Genomic DNA, 27,437 nt, shown 5'->3' on the forward strand with positions numbered 1-27,437 from the left:
TAAGTTTGAGAAATTTCATTTATTTTCATGTAAAAATACACATTAAGTGGCAGAGCTACTGCAAAAATCTTTACATTTTCCGTTCCAACTTTAAAGACTGTTATTTAATTGTAATACATTCTACAATTTTTGCAACTTTGTATCCACTTAAAGCTGTACTGACAGTAAAACAGTGCTGAAGGATATTAGAGAATAGCGGTGCTGGGAACCACATTTCACACATAATGTTAACAAAAAATGATTTTTGTAAAAAAAAAATATTAAGCCAGCAACAGACATCCTGAAAGATCTTTTTGCAGCTTCACTTCACTTTGTCTTCACTCGCTATCAGAAGCACTAAGCAAATAGTGAGGTCACATGAATTGAAATAAATGCTGCAAATGCAACAGAGTAAACTTCAGAAGCTGCTCGAAGTTGTAATTCACACAAACATTCTTTTTTTTTTCTTTGTAAAGAAAATGCATGTCAGAGGTCATTGCGTGTCACATGCTCGACTGGAGGTTGTACTGAATCTAGCTTCTCCAGCTGGCAAATGTCTGGGGACTTGATCTGTCAGAAGAAGAAAAAAAAAAGTGAGAAAGAGGTTTAATGCTTGAAAACACAGCATTAGTAGTATCATTAGAATACAATCTTAAATGTGTACAGAGAAATTCCATTTAAGGTACTAAGCTGTTTCCCCCAACAGTGTCGTTATACATCTGGGAAGGAGTCAATTAATGAAACCCTATTACCATCTAAACAATGTCCTACTCAGCTATGAATCCTTGGAGGAATCATTCCATGGACATTTTATCTACAATTTTTAGACATATAGCACGATTAATTATATAAATAAGTGATTTTTTTAGCAATATGGCTTTGTTGTATTGCAGGTGCAGTGTATACGATGAACTTTTTTCGTATTCTGCAGAAACAAACTGGAAACACTTTTAGGGCTTCAACAAACATGTTTTTCTGTATTCTATCAATTCAGATAATAAATGATTCCAACATTCTCTTATAATAACATATTTTAAGATGAAATCTATATATCAACTAAACATTTCAAACTCACAATATCATTCATCACATGATTTCGATCAGATTTATTGAGTGTCGGCTTAATTTGGAAATGTGTTGTGTGCATTTTTCCGCTACTAAAGACATGATTTTAATTCAGTGGCTCATGCAGATTGTAGGTGAAGATGCATTATTATGCATGCATCTGCAAAAAGGCTGGATACACCCACTCAGAGTGCAATGCAAATCATTGTTGCTTGGTTTCATAGGTATATGTGTGTATGAACAAGATGGCATAGCGCTGCCGTAGTATTCATCAGCATCTGCTCTAGGGAGTAATCGTTGAGTTGTGGTCTGAAACACAACAGATCAGGACACAACGATGACTCCCAGGCACACGTTTTAAGAATCAGATAAAACTCACTGTACTGGTCCAAATACTTACGCTGCCGTCTCGTTCTTTTGTGGGTGGAAAGTCGGGGGACGTTCTTTGCTGAGATGCTGTTGTGCTACCGTGTTAGGCCTTTTCATTTGTACTCAGATATTTGACGATGAGTTTTTTTTTTTTATTTGATTTGTTAAAGTTTCTCTTCTTTTTTTTTATTACGATGCCTGGGAGCGAGGTGGTATAACTCTAACGCCTCAATATTGATGTGCCGTTGGAGCCCAAAATGCATGACACTGTATCAAAGTGGGGTGAAACCGAGCATATTTAAAATGTATTTTCTGAGTTTCATACATTTTAGTAATTTCTTTAAGCAGAATAGCACCTTCATCTCATTATTTTCTGTTTCTGGAATTTCTCCGCACGTATACTTGTGGTATTCAAAATGTTCAATGCTTGTTTTGCATATCTGTGAGCAAATAAGCAGCGTGTTGTGGCAAAAATCCATAAAGTCACTAGGTTCAGTGCAAGAACAACAAGCTGAGCATACAGTTTAAAAAAAAGAAAAATAAAGCGAAGGGAGGCACACGAGAAAAGCAAAAAAAAAAAATGAGAGAGAAGGATTATTAACAGAATGTGGATGTGTCCAGTGGGCTGAGCCTCATCTCCACACACTCCTGCACACTTCAGAGTGCATTCCACTGGAAGACACCCCGGGGAACACTGGCCGCCATGTGACACACAGCAGCAAACGAAGGGAAAAGCAGCATAAGAAAAATAGAGAAGGCAGAAAGGAGGGATGATGGACACATGCAGGAGGAGGGGAATGAACTAATCACAAGAGAGTAATTAGTAAGAAAGTGTTACTCAAATATTAATATCATGTGCCATCTGTTTCAGGGATAACATCTTCCCACGGGGGGGAGGTGGGAACGACGGACTATCCCAAAATGTTGACTGTAACACAGCAGAATGGTGCGAGGAGATGAATCGAGAGATGAGAAAGTATGAAGAGGCGGAAATAAATTAGGTTAGATGGAGGGAATGTGGGTCTGTCCACTCATCAGTTCATTCACAGCAAATAAACGCAAAAATGCACTTACTGATTTGTCGACCCAAAAGTGCCTCCGGAGAACCCTAGAAAAGTGGAACGAAGGATAAGTTGGGTGATTGGACCGATAAAACCTAGAAGCTGAATGTGTGCTGTCGCTACACGGTTTTGTTTTAACTCTTAATTTGTCACAAAAAGAGAAAACTGATGTCATTTGTAAACCTTCCATATTGACGAGCATAATCAGAGAAGTTAGACAGTTGGTAGAGATAATTTGGCTTTTTTTTAATATTGATGTTTATTTTTTTCTGCTTTCACTATTAAATTTGTTTTTGTGAAATGTTATTTCATTCATATGGAACGCAACGCACAAAGTTATCTGCCTCTTCTTAAGCTTTCAAAGAACATCAATTAGAAACATCAAAAAACATATCACAGAAAATCCACAACTCATATGAGTTAGAGATCAACTCCCTCCACTCACTGTCTGTGCTGTCAATAGGGCTGGGTGATATTCCAGCTCATAGCGAATGCATTTATTTTTGTTGACATGACATGAATTGAATATAAAATAAATTTTAATATGTTTGTATTTGATTACAATTATCAGTGTAACGCTTCTAAATACACAAGGTGCGACTGTGTCACTGCAAGGCGTGGTGAAGATGGAAATTTCTGAAAAATTAAGTGGCAGAACAAGAAGTGCTGTGTCGGTTGTTTTTTTGTTTTTTTAGGGAGACCAGACATCCCCGATTTCTGGGGACAGTCCCCGTTTTGGATGACCTGTCCACTGGAATATAGCTGTCCCCGATAATATCCCCATTTTTAGCTTTTTATGAATGAGAGGAAAAAAAATGTTTCCAACACGGTAGCCGGTCGCACTGCTATTGACATTACAAGCAGGCAGGCAGTGCTAACACGGGGCCATGCATACCTGTTTTACTTCTAGTGTGGGTTTATTCTGTAATATTTACTCATCATCACAGTAAAATAGTCCATCCTCAGTCAATCTACTGCATTAATTCCTCTCTCAACCAGTAGAACATGTTGCATGGAAAAAAAACACTGTGATACCGTCAGGATTTTGAAAATGTGATATACACTCTTGGTCATACCACCCAGCACTAGCTGCCAATATTTAACTAAATGTTAGTAGGATGGAGGGTGACTCAAGTCGATGAGGAGAAAAAAAAGAAAAGAGAAAAAAGTCATTAAAGTAGTAGTCTCACCTCCTGTCTGTGGCTGTTGTCCAAAGCCAGAGAAGCTGCTGGGCTGACTTCCAAATCCAGGGCCCTGCTGGGCCAGATTCCCAAATGATGGCGCGCTCTGATTGGCTAGGGCACCGAAGGACGGGGCACTGGGGGGTGAGGCAAATCTGGAAACAGAGGCGGAATACAGAGGCTGTGACACGGTAAAACAAAAAAGTAGAACTAAAAAATGTAAATCAAAAAATGCGTGCACTAAACATGTGAAATCATGAAACCATAGTTCTGACAGCCTTAGATAAAAGCTTTAGATAATAAGAGACATACAACAACAAATGTATCATTCCAAGTGAAAATACTACATAAGCAGAAGATGTAGGTATATGTGCGTTGTTTTTTTGTGTGATAGACTGGGATTTAAGTCTTAATCCGTTCTAGAGGAACTGTGCCCACCGACTCACAAGAGAGAGAAAAAAAAAAAAAGAGTACAAGCAAAACAGAGAGAGAGAGAAAGCGAGCGAGAGAGAGAGAGAGAGAGAGAGCATGCCAGTTTAATCTGCAGGCACCATGACCCCAGAGTCAGATTATCTGAGGGGAATAATAATCTAGCCCTGCACCGAGCGCCATAGTTTTGGGCTCGTAGCCATTCTCGTCGCTATTGGAAAACATTCACATGGCGGAGTCACACAGAAGATTAATCAAGCTGACGAAATCACAAGCGTGGAAGTGACGAGAAGAAGGATAAAATGTTCAATTCGGTCGTCTATTACATTTAGAGGGAAACTGTCAGCGGAGCTGCGAGCGAATGACATCAAAAGTGTGATTTCATTCATCGGCTATGAGGGAATCGCATATTACTTTAGTGTTTTTATTCATTCACGTTTTCACTTTTAGTCAGAGGATATAAATGTGCATTGAGGATGAGAGTGGACTGAATGATATGAAAGCAGACCAATTCTCCAAACTTCACTCATTTAACTCTTTAAATATGCAACAATTCAAAACTAGTTTGTTTCATCTCAACAATATAAAGTAGTTCACTTGTTTTATGTGTTGTGCTTGTGAGCGCACAGATGTTACGGTTTCCAAAAAAGCTGCTCCATGCTGCGGGCAAACATCCACTACACGCCCCCGCCCCCCCTCCCTCTCTATAGCACAAACAGCCTGGTGACAGTGACACTTTCAAATTATATTTGCAACACTGTGCTGACCATAAAACCTGGTCATCAAACTGTTAGTTAAGAGGTCATGCCACAGTATCATTTATTATGGCTGTTAAATAAAAGCTTTAAAAACAGAAACACTCCAGACGTATCAGTTTCTAACCCAAGCCAAGCAACTACATTTAAAAAGAAAAAGAATACTGGCTCCCTTAAAGCTGCTCTAAAACAACAGTCAATTGATTTCTCAATTATTGTGCAAAATATTTTTGTAGTTTCGCGCAGCTCATTAAGCTTCTTACCCAAATCCTCCCATGTTGGCAGCAGCCGTGCCCTCTCCGAACACCTTCCCGGCTGAGGAGCCCATGGGGTTGCTGAAAGAGGGGCTCGAGCCAAACGATGCTGCGGCGCCAAACGCCGGGGAACTACCGAAAGATGGGGGACTCCCAAACACTGGAGCGCTGCCAAAACCACCTGAAGGAAAAAAAAATAAATAAATAAAAAAAATACAACAAAAGATTTGCACAGTGGAACACAAGCGGGGAGTTATTTTTCATGGGATTGTTTCTAAAGAAGTGACAAAATGTCAGTGATGATGCTCTTTCTGTGGTATTCACATATTTGCATAGCGGACAGTATTTTCTTCTGAGAAACCAGAGAAAAGTACCTCATTTCACCGTATAAACTTTCTACATGTACTCTGAAGCACAGATAACACTACCCAAGGAAAATAATTTGTATATGTAACATTTCAATACGAATTGATACATCATGACTTGGGTACATGTCTTACTGTGTCCAGCACATTATTTCTTTGGCGTAGCACAATGTGACAGCTTACAGGCGAGGGTGAATACTTCACACCTATTCAAAGCCTCAGAGTGGCAGCGGAGAGAAAGGGCGTGCTGAAATTACAGCCTGGCTAGCAGCACGCCCCAGTAAATAATTGATTGAGCTAATGTAACAAGATTACATTCCCCTTACAAAGGCCAGTGATAGGGCATTAGTGTGCTGAGCGGTACCAATATCCCAGCAGAGCTGAGGAATAGCTGGGATGGCAGCTGCGGCTGCGAATTAACAACCCAAAAATGGCAAAGTATGCAGAGAAAGGGATTCAAATGATATCTTAAAATCAATGCAGCCATTTGGAGCGGTGTTAATGGGTTCTTGGCCCTTACGTTTACCCAGAATTGAACTTGCACCTGACATAGTGCACACTGATGAATCTACAATAGAGTGATGCACACTGATCAGGCAGAAAATTATGACCACCTTCCTAATATCGTGTAGGGCTCCCGTGTGCCCCCAAAACAGCTGAGGCCTTCTGGCAATCAGTGGATCCTATGGGGTGAGAGGGGGGACCTCTGGATATCAGATGCACCCCACAGATACTTGGGGCTTAAAGTAAAGTAAAAAAAATAAAAATAAAATCCAGAGCCTGAACTTTTTCCTTTTGTCTGCAGTTAGCACATCTTCTCCTGGCTTCATCAATTTATTCTCCATCTTTCTGACAACAGTGACTTTGATATAAAAAAAAAAAAAAAAGGGATGATACGCTAGATGATACGTTCATGAAAACTCAGAAATGAGAATTCTGGATTCCAACACGGAAATTTCAGACTTCCGATATAACAGAGTTCAGGCTACAGGTTTAAAAAAGGAGAAAGTTCGGCATATTGACACCATTTGTTGAACACTAAAATATGTGCAGCAGCTTTGGAAGCAGTAAATTCTGAGTTTGACAACTCAGAGATAATTTTTTCACAAAGTTGTCTTAAATGCAGCATCAGCTGTAGCGGGATACTTCTGATTGGCTAGTGATTTTAGTTTAGTTGATAGGGAAAACTCTGTTACTCTCATTCCATTAATAGGCGAAACCTGACGATATCTCGCATCAACGCTTTCTCTTTTCTAAATGTTGATCAATTTAGGATCTAGTGAATTTGTAGGCCAGGTCAACACCTTGTGCTGATTCTTTTTGAGTTGTTTCTAATCAATTTTTGTGTGTGTGGGTCTGTGTCAGGCTGCATCGTGCTGGGGACGGCTGCTGCTGCCATCAAGGAGTCTCTGTTATAGGGTGGCGGTGTCTGGTCTGGTCTGGTCTAGGTGGGTGGTACATGTCTAAGTAACATCCACATGAATGCCAGCTCCAAAGGTTTCCTAACAGAACACTGTAATGCTACAAGATGGTCAACACTTTTCAGTACCAAGCCTGCCAAAATGATGTGATGGCCTGTAGCATAATAAACTCCCAACAACTCCTCCACAAATAATTAGTGGGTGGTAGAATTTCACACTGGCTTGCAGACTTTCTACCTCTAAGTGATCCTCTGCAATAAAGGCAAACACTTCTGCCTTTTCAGTATATGAAATATATCTTTCATCAGAAGAAATTTCACAAAAGTCGCTGAACTGTTACTTGGTACAGCTAAGAAGAAGCATTGCATCAGCAATATTTTGGCAGGTTATGCCACTTTCTGCTCTGCTGGGGCAAGAAGATAAGGGAATCTCCTGTAGTTTCAGTGATAAAGGAGATAGCAATGTCAAGAGTCGGGTGCCGAGGGAAATGGGATTACGTGTAGGTGCACAGGGTTTCTATCAGAGCTGTCCCACTATCACTGATCATCACACATCACTAAGCCCACTAGTGACTAAGAGCACTTAAACCAGCCCTGGAAAAATGTGAAAGAACAGAGATGATCAAAGTCACTAATATAAGCACTATCAGGACAAAGTATGCATGCATATAATTATACACGTTCTTAGTGGGTAAGAACAGAAATAGAAAAGCTGTACCTTGTTTCGAAGGCGTAGAGAAGGAGCCGAAGCCCTGGGACGCTACACTTCCTGCACCTGTGCTGAAGGTACCACTTGGTTTTTGTTCTCCAAATGAGGACTGTCCAAAACCAAAGCCCTTGGCACCGCTATTCCCAAAGAGACTGTTGGTAACTAGAGAAGAACGTAGACAAACTCAACTTTAGTTAAACAGAGCTAACTGATTTGCATTATGCACATGTATAGAGTGTGTTATTAGCCTACCTGGCTGAGCAGGCTGCCCAAACCCTCCGGTGGAGCCAGCGGCGCCGAATGGGTTCTTATTGGCAGCGTCCTCGCTTGGTTTGCCTCCGAGGCCACTGAAGAAACCTCCACCAGACGTTTGGCCTGCTGTGTTGGCTGAACTTGAACCAAACAGACCTCCACTGGATGACTGCTGTTGCTGTTGCTGCGGCTGCTGCTGCTGTGGCTGCTGCTGTGAGAGAAAAGAACATTTTATAATTTGCCCTGAAGAACATTTTTGACTTAATTTACTTGGGACGCATTATAAATCAAAGAGCTGATGATACCTGTCCAAACACACTCCCGCTGTTAGACTGTTGACCAAACACAGGGGTGGCAGAGGAGCAGCCGAAACCTGTGATAATAACAACAAGCAAAACGTAATCAAGACGTTTGAGGGTGATGACACACAAATTTCATAAAGACCACTATATTTCTTCACATCTTTCTCCACTCTAGAAACTGGGGACCCTCCATAAAGTCTGCAGACAGGAATGACAAGCTGTGACTAACTGCTGAGCTCATTCACTGACATCAGCTGTCCACAGCACCATTGGTATTCCCATACTGCTTTGGGAATTCAGAGAATCTCTGGGAAGGGGACAACTCCCTCAGACCAACCGGAATTGCCACATTTGGCTTCAACAACTAGAATGTGTACAGGTCGGAAGGATTAGATGATAATCTAATCAGCCTCCTGGACTAACCCTAACTTAGTATACCTTTTTTTATTTGCAATGCACATAAGATACACATGAACGAAGAATTAGATTCAGCCCATTCATCAAAGATATCCAAATCAAAAAGGAAAAAACATCATTGATTCAAACTCACCTGAGGGCTGTCCAAAGCCGAATCCTGAAGATGAAGATGTGGTGGTGTTGTTTCCAAACAAAGATCCTTGTCCAAATCCAGAGCTCTGGCCAAATGCCGGGGCAGTGCTTTGTCCAAACAAGCCTGAGCCAGTGCTGCTGGCTGTGTTAGCGGGGCTCGGGCCAAAGGAGAAGGAACTTGCATTGGTAGCAGTAGGAGCACCGAAAAGACCTACAGTGGTCGAACTACTGGAGCTTGCTCCAAACGCAGACTGGCCAAAAGAAAAGCCACCAGATGTTCCGGTGTTGCTGGCAGGCTGGCCAAATCCACTCACCTGGCCAAACACAGATTTGCCAAAGCCTGTTCCGGTTGTTGCACCAAACCCAGTGGAGCCAAATCCGGTGGATGCTGGGGCTGAGGAAGCTGGAGGTGCAGCAGCTTGCCCAAAGACAGTGCTGGCAGCCGTAGCTGCACTGCTAACAACAGTAGTGGTGGGAGTCGTGGCTGAAGGAGCAGCGGTGTTGATAACGGGCGTGACTCCAAGAGAATTACTGTCTGTTGTTACAGGAGAAGTAAAAATGGAGCCTGGTTTGTCGGAATTGGGCACCTGGAAGGCAGTCGGAGCTACCTGGGAACCCGGCGCTGCGGTGGCGGGAGCTGAAGTGGGCGCAGGAACAGTGGTAGATGGTTCTGGGTTAGTTTCTATCGTGGAAGGAGCACTGGGGGTGGTGGTGGTGGTGGAGGGGTTGTTTCAGTTGGTGCAGTCGGTGCGGCAATGGTTGAAGGAGGTTCTGAGGCTGGGGCATTCGAGGTCAAAGGAAGCGCAGGTGCTGGTGCAGCGGGTGTTGCTGTAGTTGCGGCGACTTCTGTGGTGACCGACTCTGTTGCAGGCTGACTTACAGGCACGGGTAAAGGATGACTGGCGCTCCCAGCAGCAGGGTCAGCGGTGGTTTCTTTTTCAGGTGGCGGTGTGGGTTCTGAAGGTTGTGATGGCGCTTTCGGCCCCTCGGATGAATCTGAGGAAGCTGCGAGAAGACTACTGAAAGACGTAGGCAAAGCTGAGACAGCTGAGCCAGGCTGGGGGACAGAGAAGGCTGGCTTGGCATTCAGTTCAGGAGGCTTGAACAAACTGCCCGACGCTGCACCTTTGGACAGGTCTGCAGCCGTAGAATCATCTGCAGATTTCTGGACACCCGCACCAAAGCTGAACTGTTGTGCTCCTTTGGCAATGCCAAGTCCAGCATCTCCAAAGGAAAATGCAGGTTTGGCGGCGGAATCTTTAGCTTCTTCTCCCTGCCCCACACGCAGTCCAGAAAAACAACCCAGGGTTTCTCCTCCGACCGTCTTCGGGGGCTGCAACTCTGTCCTCAGAGCAGTTGGGGTGGAGGTGTGTTTGGCTGCTTCACCTGATGTGTTAGGAGCCAAAGTGGGAGAACCACTGCCAAGCCCAGGAGAGCCAGACTTTGGCGTGAGGGAAAATGGATCCTCTCCAGTCTGGCCGAACATCATCTTGCTATTTCCACCAAAGGAGAATTTGTTCGCATCTTTCACTATGTGTGACACACACCAGAAAAATAAAACACAGAAATAATGAGTGCATATACAGATGACATTATCCCTTAACTATCTTCAGGTCAAATCCACTATATTGTTTTTACCTTGTGGTATTCCAGCTCCTTGTGAAACTGAAGAAAAACTGAAACTTGTCGGCCTGCAAAAGCAACAATTTAAGTTAGAATGCTGTGAAGCCATCTCTAGTTTCTGTAATGTTTCAGAGTGTCACTGAAAATGAGAGGTTATCATTCTGAGAGGGATTTGTTCAAACTGCTCAAGCATCTGTTGAATCACAGCAGTATATAATTACTTGCCTACACTTTGTTCACCTGTGTGATCAGATTTACAGGTGCGGGCTGAACTAAAAATGACTAATTCAGACCTCAGCCATACTCCTTAAGTAAAGAAGCAGCCACTGCTCCATTATGAGATAAGCAAAGATTTATGACGACGGACGATCTGGAAGCTGCCTTAAGTTCCACTCGACGGGATACATGTTTGTACATGGGCAGGAAGAGCAAAAATTTCAAGATTTGATAGGAACTTCGGTAAATACAAATGATTTCTTTATTAGTGTGTCTTTATGATAAAGTTTATCTATGAATTCTTGATAATCCTTCTTTATTCCTATATTTAAACTCACGTTGAAGAGAAGGCGAATCCCTTGCTGTTGCCTTGCTCTACTGAGCTTGCCGGAGGTGCATCTGGTTTGGATGGCGGACCTAAAGGACAAAAAGTTTAAAAGTTAAAAAAAAATAAAATAAAATCGTGTGTGACCAGAACAAGGTACTGTTTAAGAGGCAACTTGCACGTGTTTTATATCTGACAGACACGACTTACCAAACACAAAGTTTGACCGGACGGGTGCACCTTCATTGGAAACCTTTGGGACACCTTGGGTGGGATTCTGCAGTGAATTTTAAAAACATGCAGGAAATTACAGCTTACTTCAGTACCTTACAGAAGAGCACAAAGTCTATTAAACACATGTGAAATACATTATGCTGTTTTGCTACAGTTCACACGCATTGAACTGTAATCTCAAGACGGGGGTTTTGGTCATTCCTTCAAACCGAACTCAGGGCTGTACAAGAGTTATAATTGTGTAAGGAGTTCCCCTCTCAGTCATGTGCAATTTGTAACACCAACATGGGAGGGACCTGGGATATTTCACACTGTTGTTCTTTATGGTCTGTTTTCAAACGTAAAACTGTCAGCAATCTGTGGATTTTCCAGGCAGCAACCTCTGCGCCTAAAGCGATGGAGCCCACGTTGAAGGGCAAAATACTGCAGTTCATCAAGTGGCCACTCGAGGCAGCAAATCCCCAGAGACTCTCATGTAATAAGCCCAACTTTACAACATTATTAAACCTGTTTAAAGCCTGGTACAAAAAAAAACTTTTTTGTCTCAGTAGTTTAGTTCATTATTCATGACAAGTCTACTGGGGGGGATTTTTTTTTTCTAAGTCGTTCGCTTATTTTTTATTAAGGTTTAAAATTCAGGTGGTAGCCTGAGCTAACAGGTAGCGTAGAGTTGGTTGGGCAGGTCTCAACATCCAGGCTGCTTTGGCTCTGCCCCCCTCCCCCCATGTCCATGTCCATGCATATTATTATTTTTTATTCAATTAAAAATTGCTTATTTCTGTAAAATCAAAAAAATGTAAACGTTTCACATGTGAAAATATGTGCATAAATGACCACATAAGCCAAAAGGCGTTAAATAAAGGCAACTGATCCGAGTACCTTCTTCAGTTCTGATCGGATGAGTGGCGAAACGTCTTCGAGAAAATTCTACAAGACAGACATGAACAGATAAGAGATGAATAAAGAATACTGACTCGTTTGGCTTGGTTGGAAGCAAGTGCGAAGATCTGAGCTGCTGGATCTGCAGCAGCGGAGCTGGGGAAGTCAACAGAACAGAGAGAGACAAGAAACAAACACTCAGTTAAATTGCAAAATCATCCTGTATGGAAAACCAAAAAATAAAGACATCTGCTACCATATTTAGAGAATGCGTTGGTGAAAAATAAAGAAACAGCTCACTTTTATAATCATCTTACTTTCACAATGCCTCTCTGCTATTTTTTAATTTTTTTTTTTTTTTTTTTTTTTAAATCGTGAGCAAGCTTTATTTGATAACAAGCCCAGAGGGGGCACGGACGACTGAAATATCAGACACAAAATTAGAGCAGAGTCCTGTGGAGCAGAAAAGAATATGGCAGGAGACACCAAAAAGTAAAGAGCTAGAATAAGAGAAATGAATACAATAATAATAACAATAAATAATAGTAAAAAGAACACATGAGTTGCAATGCTGGAGAAAGGGTGGGCTCTGAAATACTGCTGCTTACTGACAGTCGTATGCATTAGCTTACATTAGCTAGAGTCAAAGACTGAAATATCTATGCCGAGGAGACATAAAGCATAAAGCAAACACTCGACCCTCGAGCACTCAGTGACAGACTGTCTATACACACTGCATCATAAATAGAGCCACAAAAATACAGACATGGTTTAACCCTTTAGCTTAAACATGAGATGTTTTATATTAGATAGGAAATAAATTAGATGAATGATTTTTTTTTAACTGAAAATTTAACTTGCACGACAACTGAATTATGATTACTGAATTGCATGAAACTTAATAACAATCGATGTTTGAAGCTCAAAGAAAAACTGGTAATCAGATGTCAGATTTACATCCATCCAGTGACTCGCTCATATCGGGGAACACTAAACTATTCTTCACTATCTAGTCTAATGTTATTTTTTGGTTTTACCTCATGATGGAAGCAACTGGCATCGGGGGCCCTTTGTCCCTCAGCTCCTGAACATTCACCACCTGAGGAACGTTCTTCAAGGTGGACTCTGTCAACGAAGTACTGACCTCAGCTGAAAGACAAACAACAAAAAAATAAAAGATGAGACAGGTTTTTCCATTGTAATTTAAGAATTGTGTGAATTAGATTAAAGCATTCTCATAGGTGATGGAAAACTGTGCTGACACCCATTGTGTCTGTGAGTCTGTGTCTCCCCCTGGTGAACTACAAGGTGTATAACAACGTGAGATTCACTAAGAAACTTTATCATATGACTGTATTAAGTCATATGCATTCCCTTTTCATAATTACTTTTGAGTTTAATCCTTATTATCATTCATACATGACAAGAAGGAGGTACAATTTATATATCCCTTCTGTAGAACTACCATCGCTAAACTTTCGTGTATTCATCAAGGCGTTGTGCTGTGAAACTGTTTAAACAACTAAGTGAAACATACTCAACATTATCTGTATTTAAAAGAAAGTTGAAGCAAAGATTTTTAATACATTTGTCTTTTAGTTTTATTATCATTCAAATATATCCTGGGCTATTTAAAATTTGTTCTGACATATCATTTATTGCATTTGTGTGTATCGAAACACAGATGCACGTATCTATATTTGACCGTGGCATGTTCCTCTTACCCAGCTTCTGATTGGCCATCTGTCTACGTAGAGCAGCAGTGGCTGCAGCCTGCTGGGCGGGGATGGTGACAGGTATGGTCCTCTCAGATGGTGGCGCTCCATGCTTTACTGTCTTCGTGGCAAGAGCTGTGCTATCAGCTCCACTGAGATTGATCTTGTTGGTTGGAACTGAAACGTTAATGCAACATTTATAGTGTTAAAGTGGCACTTACGTGGTTAAACGGTTTGTTGATTTGAAGGCATGTTTCTTCACATCTCTGATAGCAACGGCTGGTGCAATTTACTCACCAGGACTGGCAATAGGGCTGAGACCGAATCCGATACCCTGCGCCGGGAGAAGCTTGGTCAAAGGGGTGGACTGGATGGCTCCGAAGCCTGGTTGGATAGAGGGGGTCCTCACGACTGTTGGGTGCCGAGGGGTGGCCAGCGAAGGGGGAATGGCAGTAATGGGTAGTGGCTGCAGCTCCTCCTCTTCCAGCTCCAAGTGAACAGGATGAGGATCCAGGGACTGGGACAGGGAGGAGGTGGAGCTCACATCATCCAAGTCCTCGTAGTATTTAGGAGAAAGGAAGGCTGAACGAGACAGGTTGGCTGGAAGGGAACAAATGAAGTTTATCAACATTGAGATTTCAATATGGCTCTCACATACAAATGTTGAAAATGAACTACACCGAGGGCTTGTTTAATTAACTCTTGACTTGTTTTGCTGAATACCTGGTGCAGTAGAGCGCACAGGAGGCATCTGTTTCTTTGAGAGGAAGTTGCGCAGCTGGGACTGTTTGACCGGTGAAACCTTGGCTGCTGGAAATATAGCAAGAATTAGCCAATGACCAAATATGATATCCATTACTATTTTGCTTGTATAAATAAAAATATATAAAGATTGCTACCTGGAGATTTGGGTTTGGTCTTAGGTGGGGTGCTGTCCAGCCTGGCTTTCAGGAGTGCACTCCTTAAACTCTCCAGCTCACTCTCCATTCTAATAAGAAACAAAATAATCTTATGTTGCAGTTTTGTTGCCCATTCACACATTTTTTTTATGCAATACCAGTAACATATTTAGCTGAATTCATACTTTTTTTTCATACACAGATTTGTGGATGCAAACTCTGGCATAAGTAAGTCAAATAAATAATTGAGCCATCAGGCGTTTCCCAAATCCGCTCAACAGATTCAACATTCTCCTCCTAATTTTAATATTCTTGCATCCATCCCTGATATTTCCACATACTTTCATTTCGTATTTCTCCCTACCCAGATGTTGCTGCCGTAGCAGTATTTTGGTTTATTGTAGGAGGGGCTGTTTTGCTGTAGAGGCGCAGTTCAGTGAGTTCCCTAATAATCTGGTCCAGTCTATTCTTCTGCTGGTTGATGATGTACAGGTTGTTGGCCAGTGTCGTGAACAGACCCTCACGCCCAGGCACCACCATGTGTCTGTGAAAGACAAATTAATTAATTTAACATCAAAATGAAATCTCCTTGCGCTCAAATCGCTGATGGAGTTAAGACTCACTTCTGCTTTTTCTTCTTCTCCAGATGTTTCTCCCATTCCACATCCAGGACATCATTGACATCTTCCACAGCAAACATCACATACTGGTACAGTCTGCGAATCTCCTGAATAAAAGAATCAAACAAGATGTTATACGCATGCAGATGATTAATTTAAAAGATTTTTTTAATATGTTGCTGACTCATGCAAAGAGTCATGCGTCTTTCTCTCTCTCACCTTGAGCTGTTCCTCGCTGCGTGGATCCAGGGGTTTTTTGTACAGCAGCTGTCTGTAATTCCTGTCTTTGCTCAGTTCACTTTGGGTCTTGGCCTCTTCTGCCCCAGCAAAGCCCTCCAGCAACGTGGTCTTCAGTGTGCCAATGTCTCCGTGTAGAGACTGTAAATCATAGAGAAAAAAGTGTTGCAAGAGAGGTTTGAAAGTATTTGTCAGCCTACTGATTAGGGGTGGGTGCTGGCACGATACGTATCATGATACTTGAGTCACGATACGATATATTATCGCGATATTATGATACATTGCAATATTCTACATAGTTCCCTCAGAATTTTTAAATGCAGCTTAAAAGAGTTATATAATATAAGTATATATGTACATCAGATCACAGTGATAATTAATTGGATAAATTAAGTGTTAAACAATATTAAACCAAATAATCCATTTCCATTTGTACGGAAATCGTGGTGGTGGAGGTGAGGAAGTCGTTCACTATCGGCCTAAAACACGACTTTTTCTTTTATATTATATATTAAGACAGATATTAAGACATTCAAAGTCAATATTGTATCACAATATTTCGTTATAACAGTGTTTTTTGTCCCATCCCTACTACTGATTGTTAATACATTTATTCAAAATATGCATTTTGACCCTTAAGCTGTTTGGTATTTTTTCTTTTGGGGGAGTACAGCAGAAAAAAAAGAAATGTCAACATATACTTTAATGAAAATCCTAAATATTTATTGCCACTTGACCAAGACTACCAAGTGAAGATGTGATGGTTAAGATCTGTAGGCCAGTCCAAGCAGTTTCTGAACATTTTGAATTCTTCAACCACGGTCTCACCTCTGTGGTTTCCTTTATCTCCAGGGTGAAAATGTGCAGGTCCTCAGACTCTTTCCTCAGCTCCTTCATCTCTTCAGAGGTGCCCACCTTAAAGTCGGCTTTGGCACTTCGAGCCTTGAGGTCATCTAGCTCCTTCTGGAAGTGAGCAATCTGCGAAGGCAAAGACGTGCTTAATTAACATGCTTAATTATTAATCAACTTGAGGAAAATCTTTCCAGATAAGCTGCAACACTGGATGTGCATGAAATGCTATCTTTGTGGTGTTCAGGAAGAAAACTACAGCGGCAACGACTCATTCAAAATTATTTGTAACTACTACAGCAGCTAGTTTCAAAATAGTCACGTGTTTAATTGTTAAAGCTGAGCATATATTATTATTACAGTTGATCATTTTCTATTCTATTACATTTTTTTTTACATTTAGGTAACACCTAACTATGCCATCAGTCTAAATTAAGTAAAGTTTGAATTTAGGACGACCGATTTAATGGTTCAGGCCACAACTCCCTTCCTTCTGCCACACGTTCGCCAATTAAGAGTGGTCCCTGCCATGTCTCACCTCCTCCAGTATACCAGCCATTATGGGATCTGAGTCTTTCTTTTGCTGCAGCTGCTTCTCCAGGGCCTTCACACTAACAGCTGCCTGTATTAAAAAACAGACTTTTATTCATAGGTAGCAACAAACACACACAAGCACAAAAAAAAAATAATAATACAGAAGTGTGAACTGAAATATTATCAAAAAAAAAATTCTTTTGTCACCAGCAGTTGATTTTAGATTAACACCGTTGCTAGTTACAACCACTGACAGCAGAGTTCCATAGACGTGACCCCCTGTTTTAGTTTATACTCCATATATAAATTACTTACTAAATAGTAAGCAGCTAATTAAGATTTTGGAAGCTCATCCGCACAATTTTGTGTAATCACAGACATCTTTGTTTTTCTACAATGTGGTGCATTATAGCCTGACGTATTCCAGAGAAAAATATTCGGTCGTGAAAGAAACCTAGTTAATATATGATGGGTAAAGCAGACAGGACCTGTGGGGTTTGCACACGGGTCTGGGCGGCAGGTGCAGGTTTCTGGACAGCTGAGGGAGGAGTACTGGTTTGAACTGGGCGCACTGGGGCTAAGACAAAAAAAACAAAAACAAAAAAACATTAGAATTACAACCCCTACAATCACCTTCGGCGATTCAAGTATCAAGAATACTTTCATGGAAGTCGGAAAAATCGTTCACAAAAAGGATCATAATAATCGTTCTTACTTAATACAGCGGATGGCTTGGCAGCTGAGAGTAGAGGGGTGGCCAGACTACTGGAACTGGACACTATTGCTTTGGGGGAATTAAAGGAGTAAGCTGGTGGTGGAGTCTCCACAGCTGAGAACCTTAGGGAAGAGGAGACAGATTTGTATACATTTGCATGCATAGAAATTTGAACATCTCAGTGAGAATCATTAACATACAATAGATCAGTACCTGTCATTAAGATTTAGCTTTACTGCGGATGATGAGGCAGCAGCAACGCTCTGAGGTGTCGGAGCAGGAGCCTGAGCTTGAGCTGGAGCTAGAACTTGAGATGGAGCTTGAGTTTGAGCTGGAGCTTGAGTTTGAGCTGGAGCTCCCATCGCTGTGGGTTTGACGGACATGTTGCTGAAAGAAAACGCTGAAAGCGCGGAGGGAGTTTCCGTGGGAGGTTTGGCAAAAGAGAAGCCTGAGCCAAAAGGTGCGGGTCCACCCAGGGAAAAGGCTGGGGGAGCAGTGGTCACGCAGGTAACTGGCATCGAGAAGGAGAAGTCCGACGAGGACGACGACACGGGTGCCGTCGGCGCAAAGCTGAACGGGGCAGCGGAGGAAGAGGCAGCGGGGACTAGAGGTTTGGAAGCAGCTGACGAAGTAAGGCCGAGGTTTGGGAACGCTGCTGGAATAGACGGGGTGGAGGCGGCAATTATTTTGGGCGTCTGACCTGTGACCAGAGAGAGACACATTCGGTTTCAATTAAATAACATCACACACTGAACACGTTTTCTCTATGAGCAAAGGCGGCTTATTATAGAAGCTACCGGATCAGGCTTCGAGAGACGAACGACAAATTTTTCTGGCTCGCAAACACATTTAGCTCGACAGTGTTGCGCAAATGTTTTCGAGCCCATGTCTGATTGAGGCTGACTCGGTAAAAGTGTTTGATTTCTAGCTTCATAGGGAAGCCTAGATAAAGCTCCCTGCATGGGGCCAAAAACAACTGATCTCATTCAATAAGAGTCAGTGATTAAAAGACGATGGGAAACACAAAATAAAATAGCAAAATGAAATCTGCACTATACTGCATCAAAAAAAACAAAAACGGATAGAGGAATGATTGTTTAGACGTAAAATTCAATGCGTGTGAATACTGGGTTTCTTACCTGGCTTGGGCAGCCTCTCCCCTTCTAAGGTCAGAGCAGTAGGAGGCGAAACCAGTTGCTTAACTCCAGGATTGAGGTTGAGCAGAGCAAACGGACAGAGCAATCCCTCGGTTGACAGCATTAGCATTATGGGTGCTGGGGGCAAGGTCTTCTCGTCAGCTTTATCAAGGTGGAAGGAACAAACACAAATCAAATTGAGAGAATGTCCTCACATTGTATAGTAGAATACCTTCAAATATGTGCACAACAATTTGAAAGAACATACAAAAATAAAATATATTTCCACATTTCACATCTAATTTTAGTTACGGGGTCAGGGGGAATCTTTTTAGCTCTATTGTTAGAAAAAAAAAACAACACTGCAGGAGTCTGTTACTATCTGTTGTAGATTTGGCCTTAATTAATAGAGAGAAATGATCTGGCTCAGCTCTGTGCTTTCAACAACAGCTACACAAGGGAAATGAAGACCAACTGCACACTACGCTTGGTCTGTTTGCGATGAGAAAATGCTGTTTGACACTTTTAATCGCGAAAGAGTCCAGAGCATTCGAGTACAAAGACTCCACGGTGGCATGCCATTTACCCCCGCGACCTCGGCTCTCTCCGGCCTCCGGTGGTTAACATAAATTCCCAGTGTTCAGTTCAAAAAAGCCACTCGGCCGTCACGCACAATGACAACCATTCTGAAATGCCTGATTTAGTAAACAGTCCGCTGCCGTCCTTTTCTTGCCAAAGCCTAAAAACCTTTTCCAGCTCCTCACACCTACTTTCCAAAAATCTCACAGTGGGCGCAGTGGGGCACGGACAAAATTGCAAATAGAGTCTAAATCATGACTGAAAGGACGAAGCTGAGGATTCAACATCTAAATTAGAGTCGTTTTACTGAAAGGTTATTAGTCATTTCAGAAACGTCAGGAAAAACACCATTAACACTATGTGGTTACGTGGCCATCAGTACTACACTAATATTCAGGAATTCAGAATAAAAACAACTAAAGCAACCACCTTGTTCAGCAGAGTAATCAAAAGGACATTTGGAAGCCTTCGATAATCTGCACACAATTGTTTATCGGTGTCTTATGGTTTCCCGGATGAGCCATTAATACTTTTTTTTGCGCATGTTTGCAAAATGACTTGTGACAAGTTTCCAGAAGGGTAAAAAGCATGGAAGCAGCAAAACAACAAGTTGTTCAAAAAAGGTATCTGAAAGGATTAACCAAGCCGTGCGTTTACATGCACAGCTTAATCGAGCTATGCTCAATATTGAACTTTCTGAATGCGGCCTTTGTCCCAGTTTACATGCAATGGAGGAAATCAAATAACCGACAGGAGCATGTCCTCCTGCTCCACACTAGGTGGCGTTATGTGCCTTTCCAGCAACCTTTCCAGTTGACGTATTGCGTCTAGGGCAGGCATGGACAAACTATGGCCCAAGGGCCATAAACAGCCCGTTAGGCTTTTTAATCCAGCCCGCTGAACTTGTCTAAATTACGATGAATGATTTTCAAAGACTACAATATCGACCATCATTTAGCTACGAAGCATGCTAACTACGCTAGCAAGCAGTCAACACAAGAACAGGGGACTACTGCTCAGAGCTCAAAGAGGAGATCAGTGAATTTTTGACGTTAATGGGAAAATCTGACAAGCTGAGGGACAAGAACTGGCTTTGTGACTTTGTGACTTTGCTGTGGACGTGTGAGAAACGTGACTTTCTCTACTAAATTGGGAAAACAATGCATTTGGAAAACTTGTAAAATAAGCCTTGCATATCCATGCTTTACTACCTATTAAGGCTAAAACCATTTATGTTACGGCTTTTACATGTCATTTATATTAGTTCACATAAACATTTCATCCATCTGCTCCTGGCCCCGGTCCCTCAGTCAAAATTTAAATCCCGGCCTAGGGTGACCAGACGTCCTCCTTTTCTCGGACGTGTCCTCTTTTTGAGACCTAAAGATGTGACTTTGTTCTACTAGAACCTGGAACAGGTTTACATCATATTTGCATTGTGTTTGTCTGTGCGTTTCACATGCATGAACACAACGAATTACAATCGGATGAGGATATATTGTCCAAGTGAAAACAGACACTGTCGCCAGGAGATGCGAACAGCTCTCTTCCATTGTGCTTAATAAGGTACCGCAAGACATTATCCAGTATTTTCCATTTGTGTAATTTCTATGCATTATACATATCCTTGGAGCAGCATGACAATGTATTGAGCGTGTGCGTTTGCAGTCTGCAGAATTTCAAACAATACGCCCACACTCCAAAGTCCGTACACGTATCCAATGTGCATATGTACGAATACGGCTTCAAGCTGGCACAGAAAAGCCCGAGCGATGCCCTCCATCAAGTGGCTAACCCGAAAGTTCACCACAAAAGAAGCGGAAAACAAAAGCGCCAAACGCAGCGGCTAATGTTTTCTGTTAAAAAGGTAAAGTTCCGAAGGTATACGAGAAGCAAGGAGACAGAGGTTGAAAGAGAGAGTGAACAGACTGGAGAGGCACACGGTAAACCTCATCAGCATTCTGCAACAGGATCGTCTGGGCTTTGTTGTTTGTTATGGTCCTCTAGCTTGTCTGAGCCATTTTAATGAGTGCATTTTTTTTTTCCCTCCAAAGATAACTCTCTTGTTACTTTCCCTTTGCTTTGCTTTCCTAATGTCTCACTTCGAATCAAGGTTTTGATCAGGCTCCAGTCATGTCATAATGCTCCTCAAATTGCAGGTTTTCTCTCGATGGGGAGGGAGTTCTTAGAGCGAACAGGCTGGAGATGTGACTAGACAGCAACAGCAGCCCTACGTGAATGTCTGGCTGACTCGGCCAGTTAAGATAAAGCAGTATACGGAGACGGCGGCTTATCACTATTCTTTACACATGCTGCAATACAGCACTGCAGTGGATGCTGTACGCACAAAGAAACCTGACGGATTTCGAATTCGCCTAATCACCGAGGGAGTATTCAAGACAAACCACTTTTGGATCTGAGGCAAAGAAAACACTGCGAGGGACAAAACTTGAATATGAAATATAATATTTAAACTGAAATGAAGTTTTATGTAGTGTCAGGGGTGCAGGGTGGCAGCTCTCCTGTTTGTGATGAGTGAGGGCTGGGAAAAAGTTTTGTACGTCTTAGCACGCAGAGAACAAAAGAGAATGATAATGTGTCTCTGCAGCGGTGGCAGAGCAGCTATCGGAGCCCAAACGCAGTGTGTCCATATCTGCCGGAGGCTGATCAGGGCGGCTCACTCAAGACTCACATGCGCCCCTGCGGTTTTTACTGATTTGAGCAGGGCTCTTAACATGCAAAATTCACATTAAGATCAATACAAACATCCCCGTATATATCGATGTCTCGCATATTTTTTCTTCTGAATCACAAGTTAGAAGACAACTAATTACTTTCACTGAGCATCAGCTTGACAGCATGAACAAGATAAAACAAAATGGTGAATTCTTATGCAGTGGTGCCGCTCTCATTTTCTGAATGCTGCATAAAAGGAAGGGCCTTTACAGACCGTGTGTCCGCAGTGTTTTTTCTTTTTTTTTTGGCATGTTTAATCGATGGTGGGGTGGAGAGATCACTCGTATTGTGATCGGTTGTGCGTGAAAATGAAAAACAGAACTTTAAAACAAGTTCAAATTACACACAGGAGGCGAGGCCGACTCTGCACGACTTTTGCAGCACTTCCTAGATGCCTAGCCTCCCAGCTACCTGGAAGAGTTATGGCTTATTATAGCGTGATGTCAGTTCGGCTTGTTCATATATTTGAAAAATATTTACAGGCAGAGCGACTGGAAATTCTATACAAACCCTGTTGCAAACAAGGGCGTGTATTGAGATTTGACGTCATTAGCAACTTAATACTTTGTATATTAGATGTCTATTGTTTATTTTAAAGGGTGAGAATTCATGGTACCTGACTTTTACGATACACAGAATCAATAATAACGCCACGAGGCAGTCTCTCTCACTGATTTGAAAGCACAAAAGGTACAAAATCTTAAAGTAAACTTTGATATAAAAAATAATGAGCTGAGCACACACAGAGGTTAGTGGGAAGCCAAGTGCTCATCAGTGTAAGAATTCCCATAAGACAAAGGTCAACAATAGTGTGATAAAAGGTGTCTAACCTTTGCTCAATAGTACAAATAGTTTCCTTTCTCTAAAAAAAAACAAAAAACCTTTGTGGTCGAAATGCTGCATGTTTTTCTGAGCTCCAAAACTGGGAAGCCCGCCTCCAAACGTGGCGGAAAATTAACTTTTGTACAGGGGAAGGGAGGGAGTCAAGTCAAATGCACTTACTGATGTGGATCTCCTGCTGGCTGGTGTAGTCTATAGCTAAGCCAAGGGGCAAAGTGTCTTCATTGGTCTCAGTCACTGGAAGCTCAGCCCTACTTGCATCTTCAAGGAGCCAAAGTTCCCACAACTAAAAAGAAAAAGGGGGAACAATCAGACATGATCCTCACAATCTCAACACCTCCTACGATCAGTTTTAGATTCACTGCAATCGAGTCTAAAACTTCTACACAAACTGTCATTCAGAAAGTTTGGCAGACTGCAGACGAAGGCCAGATGTTCGAACCTAAATGATTGAAAAGCAACGCTTTTTAAAGAAGCACTTTGTAGAACAGTTATGTAATGATCCTTGATCCTTTTGAGCAGCTCAAACATTCATCATGTTGTGCTTTTACTTGGTAGATTCTTTAGATGTAAAGAAACAGCGTTTAAAATTAAGCCCATCAGGGGCGCTTCACTTTTGTTAACTATTCAAACCGCTGCCCCCTTTTGAAGCACACACTCAGTCATCACACATAGCATCCTAATTTTTACTTAATTAGATACCTTGTCGTCCTGTCTGGCAATGACGCTGACTTCGATGGAAGCTGCTGATGCCGCAAACACAAGGTCCCTGGATGAAACGACCAAAAGGTGAAGCAAATCTTTACACAAATTCAACATGACTTAAAAACAATAAAAATATATATATATTGACATGAAGATCACAGATTTATCTAGAAGAAAAATCATTCTTTCTTACCAGTCTTCTACATGACTAAGGAAATAGTGGTGCAGACGCTCAGTGCAGCTTCCATACACAATATCACCAAAGCTCAGATACTTTGTCTCCACTTTCTCATCCTTTTTCTGTAAAAATAAAATGTAAAGTAGAGTTAGATGCACATAAGTTTATTTCTGCACTTCTTTTTCTTATTAAACTAAGTTTTATTGAAGGATGTCTTCCTTCTATGAATTTGTGTTCCAGAGATAAAGACTGTGAAACCCTGAGATGAAAACGTTTGTCGACACAACTTTAAACAGTTTAATGGTCAAAAACCAGGTGCACAACAGGTACAGTTAGAGCCTCTGTGTAACTGCACAGAGATAAGCTGGTCTTCAGAACCAGAGCATGCAACCTAGTGGAGCATCGAGTGCATGCTGTTTCACCATTCGTCGCTGTGGTGCTGAAGACAGAATGAGTGCAACCTGATAAAAATCCACATGTGATTAGGTGCATTAAGTAGACTGCTGATGTTTGCTGTACTCACAGGGAGGGAGATCAGCACCAACTCGGGAGGGGTCTCAAGAGACCCATCTGCAGCTGCATATGCAACTGCAAACACAAACGTTCTCAGCCACAGCACGTCCAGAGCTGTAAGAGGAAATGAGAAATCAGAGACGTGGGGCAGAAATTAATTATAGGCATAATTCGAGTCATTTACTGACTTACTGTTACAATATCAATAAAAATACCAAAAATGGTACAAAAATGTTATCGTATTAGGCTTGTGAAATGAAATATGAAAAGCTTTGACAGCAGACCTTAGGTCCTACTGTAGAATATGTCTGTGAAGATTCTCAGTAATGAAGCTCATGGCACATTAAGATTAACAAAGCTAGAGCGAAGGCAACTGGACTTGTTGGATTTTATTTTTATTTTTTTCTAAGAAAAAGCTTCTTAGAAAGTGGCATAACATCCAGTTTCCTTTGTTTTAGCTTTAGCTTTGTGGATATACAGAACTGTAGAATATGTGATAGTCATTAAAACATTAGAAGTTACAAACAATCCGCAAATAAGAGTATTACCAGTGATTTACTTTTTTAGATACAGAAACTGCCGTCTCACCTTTGACAGGTTGGTCAGAAGTGTAGAAGTGTGGACATGGGATAACTTTCTTTTCTTCTAGAGCCTTTTAATGAGAAAAAATCCTTTACTGCAGCTTTCAAAACGACTAAGCAATTTATTTTTAATTACATAGTGCATTAGGGTCACTTACTGGTGTATACTGACAGACTGTAGCATTCATTTTTCCTGCAGCGACTTGCTTTCCTTTCGGACTCCAGCCAACTGTGTTAAACAAAGTTCAATAAATACAACTGAGCCACATCAGAGATGTGAAATGCAGGGAAAAGGGTGTTAAGAGTCTCGCTCACTGCACGTGATGCCGCTGGAAGCAGGCAGCTGGGCCTGCACTGCGACAGCGTCTGCAACATCCAAAATCATCATGCTGCCGTCGGACAGACAGGCAGCCAACATGGACGCCTGGACGGGATTCCACTTCAGGTCCTGCACCGAAGTGCCAGGCGGCACAGGTGGCTGCAGGGACGTGAAAGGTAACTTCTGTGGTCTTGCCTGGAAAAGCAAACAAACGTAAAAGATAATCACTAAAACGGGCAAATGCAAAGACATTTGAGACACAGAATAGAGTTGTCAAAGTTTTTACAATGCCATAGTTTCACTGTGGGTAGAATGCAGGGAAGTGTTTATAAATGTCTAAATTAAAAGGCTTATTAGGTTATATACAAATTAAGCTCACAAAAGCATACAAATCATTCCGCTCCAACATTTGCTTCTGTCAGCAATTTTGCATTGCGGATGAGCCGTTTTATGAGAACAGATCAGTAATTTCCCTACAGACACTGCTCAGTAATATAACCAGAAAGTCAGAAATCTGCATCCCAATTATTTACTGGGTGACGGTGGTGATCCAGAAACAAACAACAATCACACTACAGCCAGCCAAACAATTAAATTGATCGTCATGTCACAGGTGCTGCAGTGACCCTGGCAGAGTCGGGAAAAAGGCAGGCATCTAATAAATTAGCACATTTAGAGGACAGAATAAAAACAGTTACCCTGTTCACGAAGGTGCGGACATCGTAGAATGTGAGGGACAAACCGGCCTCAGGGGACATGCCGCATACCGACAAAGTGAGTTCATCGCAACTGAGAGCCAAGTGGTGCAGAGCAAGTTCCACAGTCACCTCAGCCAGCGCAGGTATCCCTTTGACTGAGAATTAAGAAAAAGATTTATTTATTCATTTATTTTTTTATTAGCAGTCAATTATATGACAATGTAGTGGAACACTGAAAGGATAAAAAAAAGTTACGTTCGTACCTATTTCATTGGGGTTGCCATCAACTTTGTCGGCACCCAAGATATCTTGAGTTCTGTAAACTTTGAATGTTCTGTCGAGTCCCACGAAAGTTAAACCAAACTTGTTTGAGATGGTGAGCAGATTGGATCTGTCTTTTGGCAAATCTTCAGCAGGCTCAAAAACTCTTGCTTTCTTCATCTGACGAAACTGAAAGTCCTACAAGAGGAAAAACAAGCAGCATTTATTACTAACGTTAGTTATGGGCGGTAAACAATGCGGCTGCAGCTCTGCAGTGATAATAAAGGCTAAATACGATTAGCAACACAGGTATGAGCCTGCAGCTACTTATCTTATACAAATATAAAAGGCCGACATCACTTATTTGCTGTAAATCATATATGATTCTTTTGATTTATTTATTTTATTTTTGATTTTGATATACTATATTGATCCCCGAGGGGGACTTTGGACTTTGCTGTTACTATCACGAGCAGTTTCTATTTACAACATGCGTCACGTTACGTTGACTAATGATGCTAAGCGTTTACGTCATGTATCCGTAAAAACAAAAAGACAAATATATAACAAGTGATTTTATTTCATTAAACCGTGGTCGTAAATTCACTTAACAGAAGTCTAATAAACTGTGATGTGTACATAAACACGCTATTAGCTACCATGCTAGCATGCTAGCAAGTAGCTGCTAACTAAGTAGATTTAAGTTGTCGCGACTGTTTTTTCTTGAAACACTTTCATACTGCTCCTCAATATTTTAATTCGTGTTTAACGTTATAAGGGTAGTCAGTCCACATTTCGGTGGGTTTACTAGCTTCGCTAGCTAAGCTTCACTAGCTAAACTGTTAACGATAAGTAGACGCAGTGCTTCGCACATGCTAGCGTCCCTGTCAACATAACTTCTCAGAGGATAGCGGATCATACCTTCATTTCCCTCTCAGGAGGGTTGTCTGTATCGTCGCTCATTTTGACTATTCCTTTTCCAAAAGCTCTTTTTTATTCGTTTATTCCTTAGTAGTTTGTATCGGAGACAAAGTTTTTGCAAGCCACATCAGGAAAAAGAAACCCATGCCGCGTAAATTTCCGTAGAAGAAGAAACAGGACAACTAATAGATCCCAGATAGATACCAGCGTTCCTTGAGACCAAAACACTGAGGTCATGCACGAAACATATTATTCTATTCTTATATTTTTATTATTCATTTTGGAATAATATAGAGCATTATATTGGAAAATACAATAAAAAATAATTTATGGTTCGATAATAGTTTTCAGTGTTCAAATATGTCCAGTTGCAGCACATTTGTATTCCTGATAGAAATATGATTTTGTTTCATTATGTCTCTTAATGTAAAAAA

General features: G+C 41.5%; 1 protein-coding gene across 1 annotated transcript; it reads right to left on the reverse strand.

Annotated features, from left to right (window-relative positions):
• nup214 (nucleoporin 214) lies at positions 1–27,183 on the reverse strand. Its single transcript, XM_047570072.1, is given in 37 exon segments — positions 1–549; positions 2,488–2,521; positions 3,665–3,810; positions 5,103–5,274; positions 7,597–7,749; positions 7,840–8,050; positions 8,145–8,212; positions 8,692–9,397; positions 9,400–10,220; positions 10,329–10,381; positions 10,868–10,946; positions 11,065–11,131; positions 12,063–12,123; positions 13,005–13,116; positions 13,692–13,859; positions 13,980–14,282; positions 14,406–14,492; positions 14,582–14,670; positions 14,946–15,125; positions 15,205–15,308; positions 15,421–15,579; positions 16,267–16,416; positions 16,826–16,909; positions 17,310–17,398; positions 17,537–17,658; positions 17,750–18,236; positions 18,676–18,834; positions 22,990–23,113; positions 23,530–23,596; positions 23,726–23,832; positions 24,234–24,337; positions 24,812–24,875; positions 24,963–25,033; positions 25,120–25,318; positions 25,822–25,976; positions 26,085–26,280; positions 27,004–27,183. Coding segments are annotated over 37 exon segments (6,030 nt in total). The 5' UTR covers positions 27,046–27,183; the 3' UTR covers positions 1–512.
• Between the last annotated feature and the right edge of the window lie 254 nt (positions 27,184–27,437).

This window comes from Mugil cephalus, chromosome 19, assembly GCF_022458985.1.
Source record: "Mugil cephalus isolate CIBA_MC_2020 chromosome 19, CIBA_Mcephalus_1.1, whole genome shotgun sequence".
Classification (NCBI taxonomy): Eukaryota; Metazoa; Chordata; class Actinopteri; order Mugiliformes; family Mugilidae; genus Mugil; species Mugil cephalus.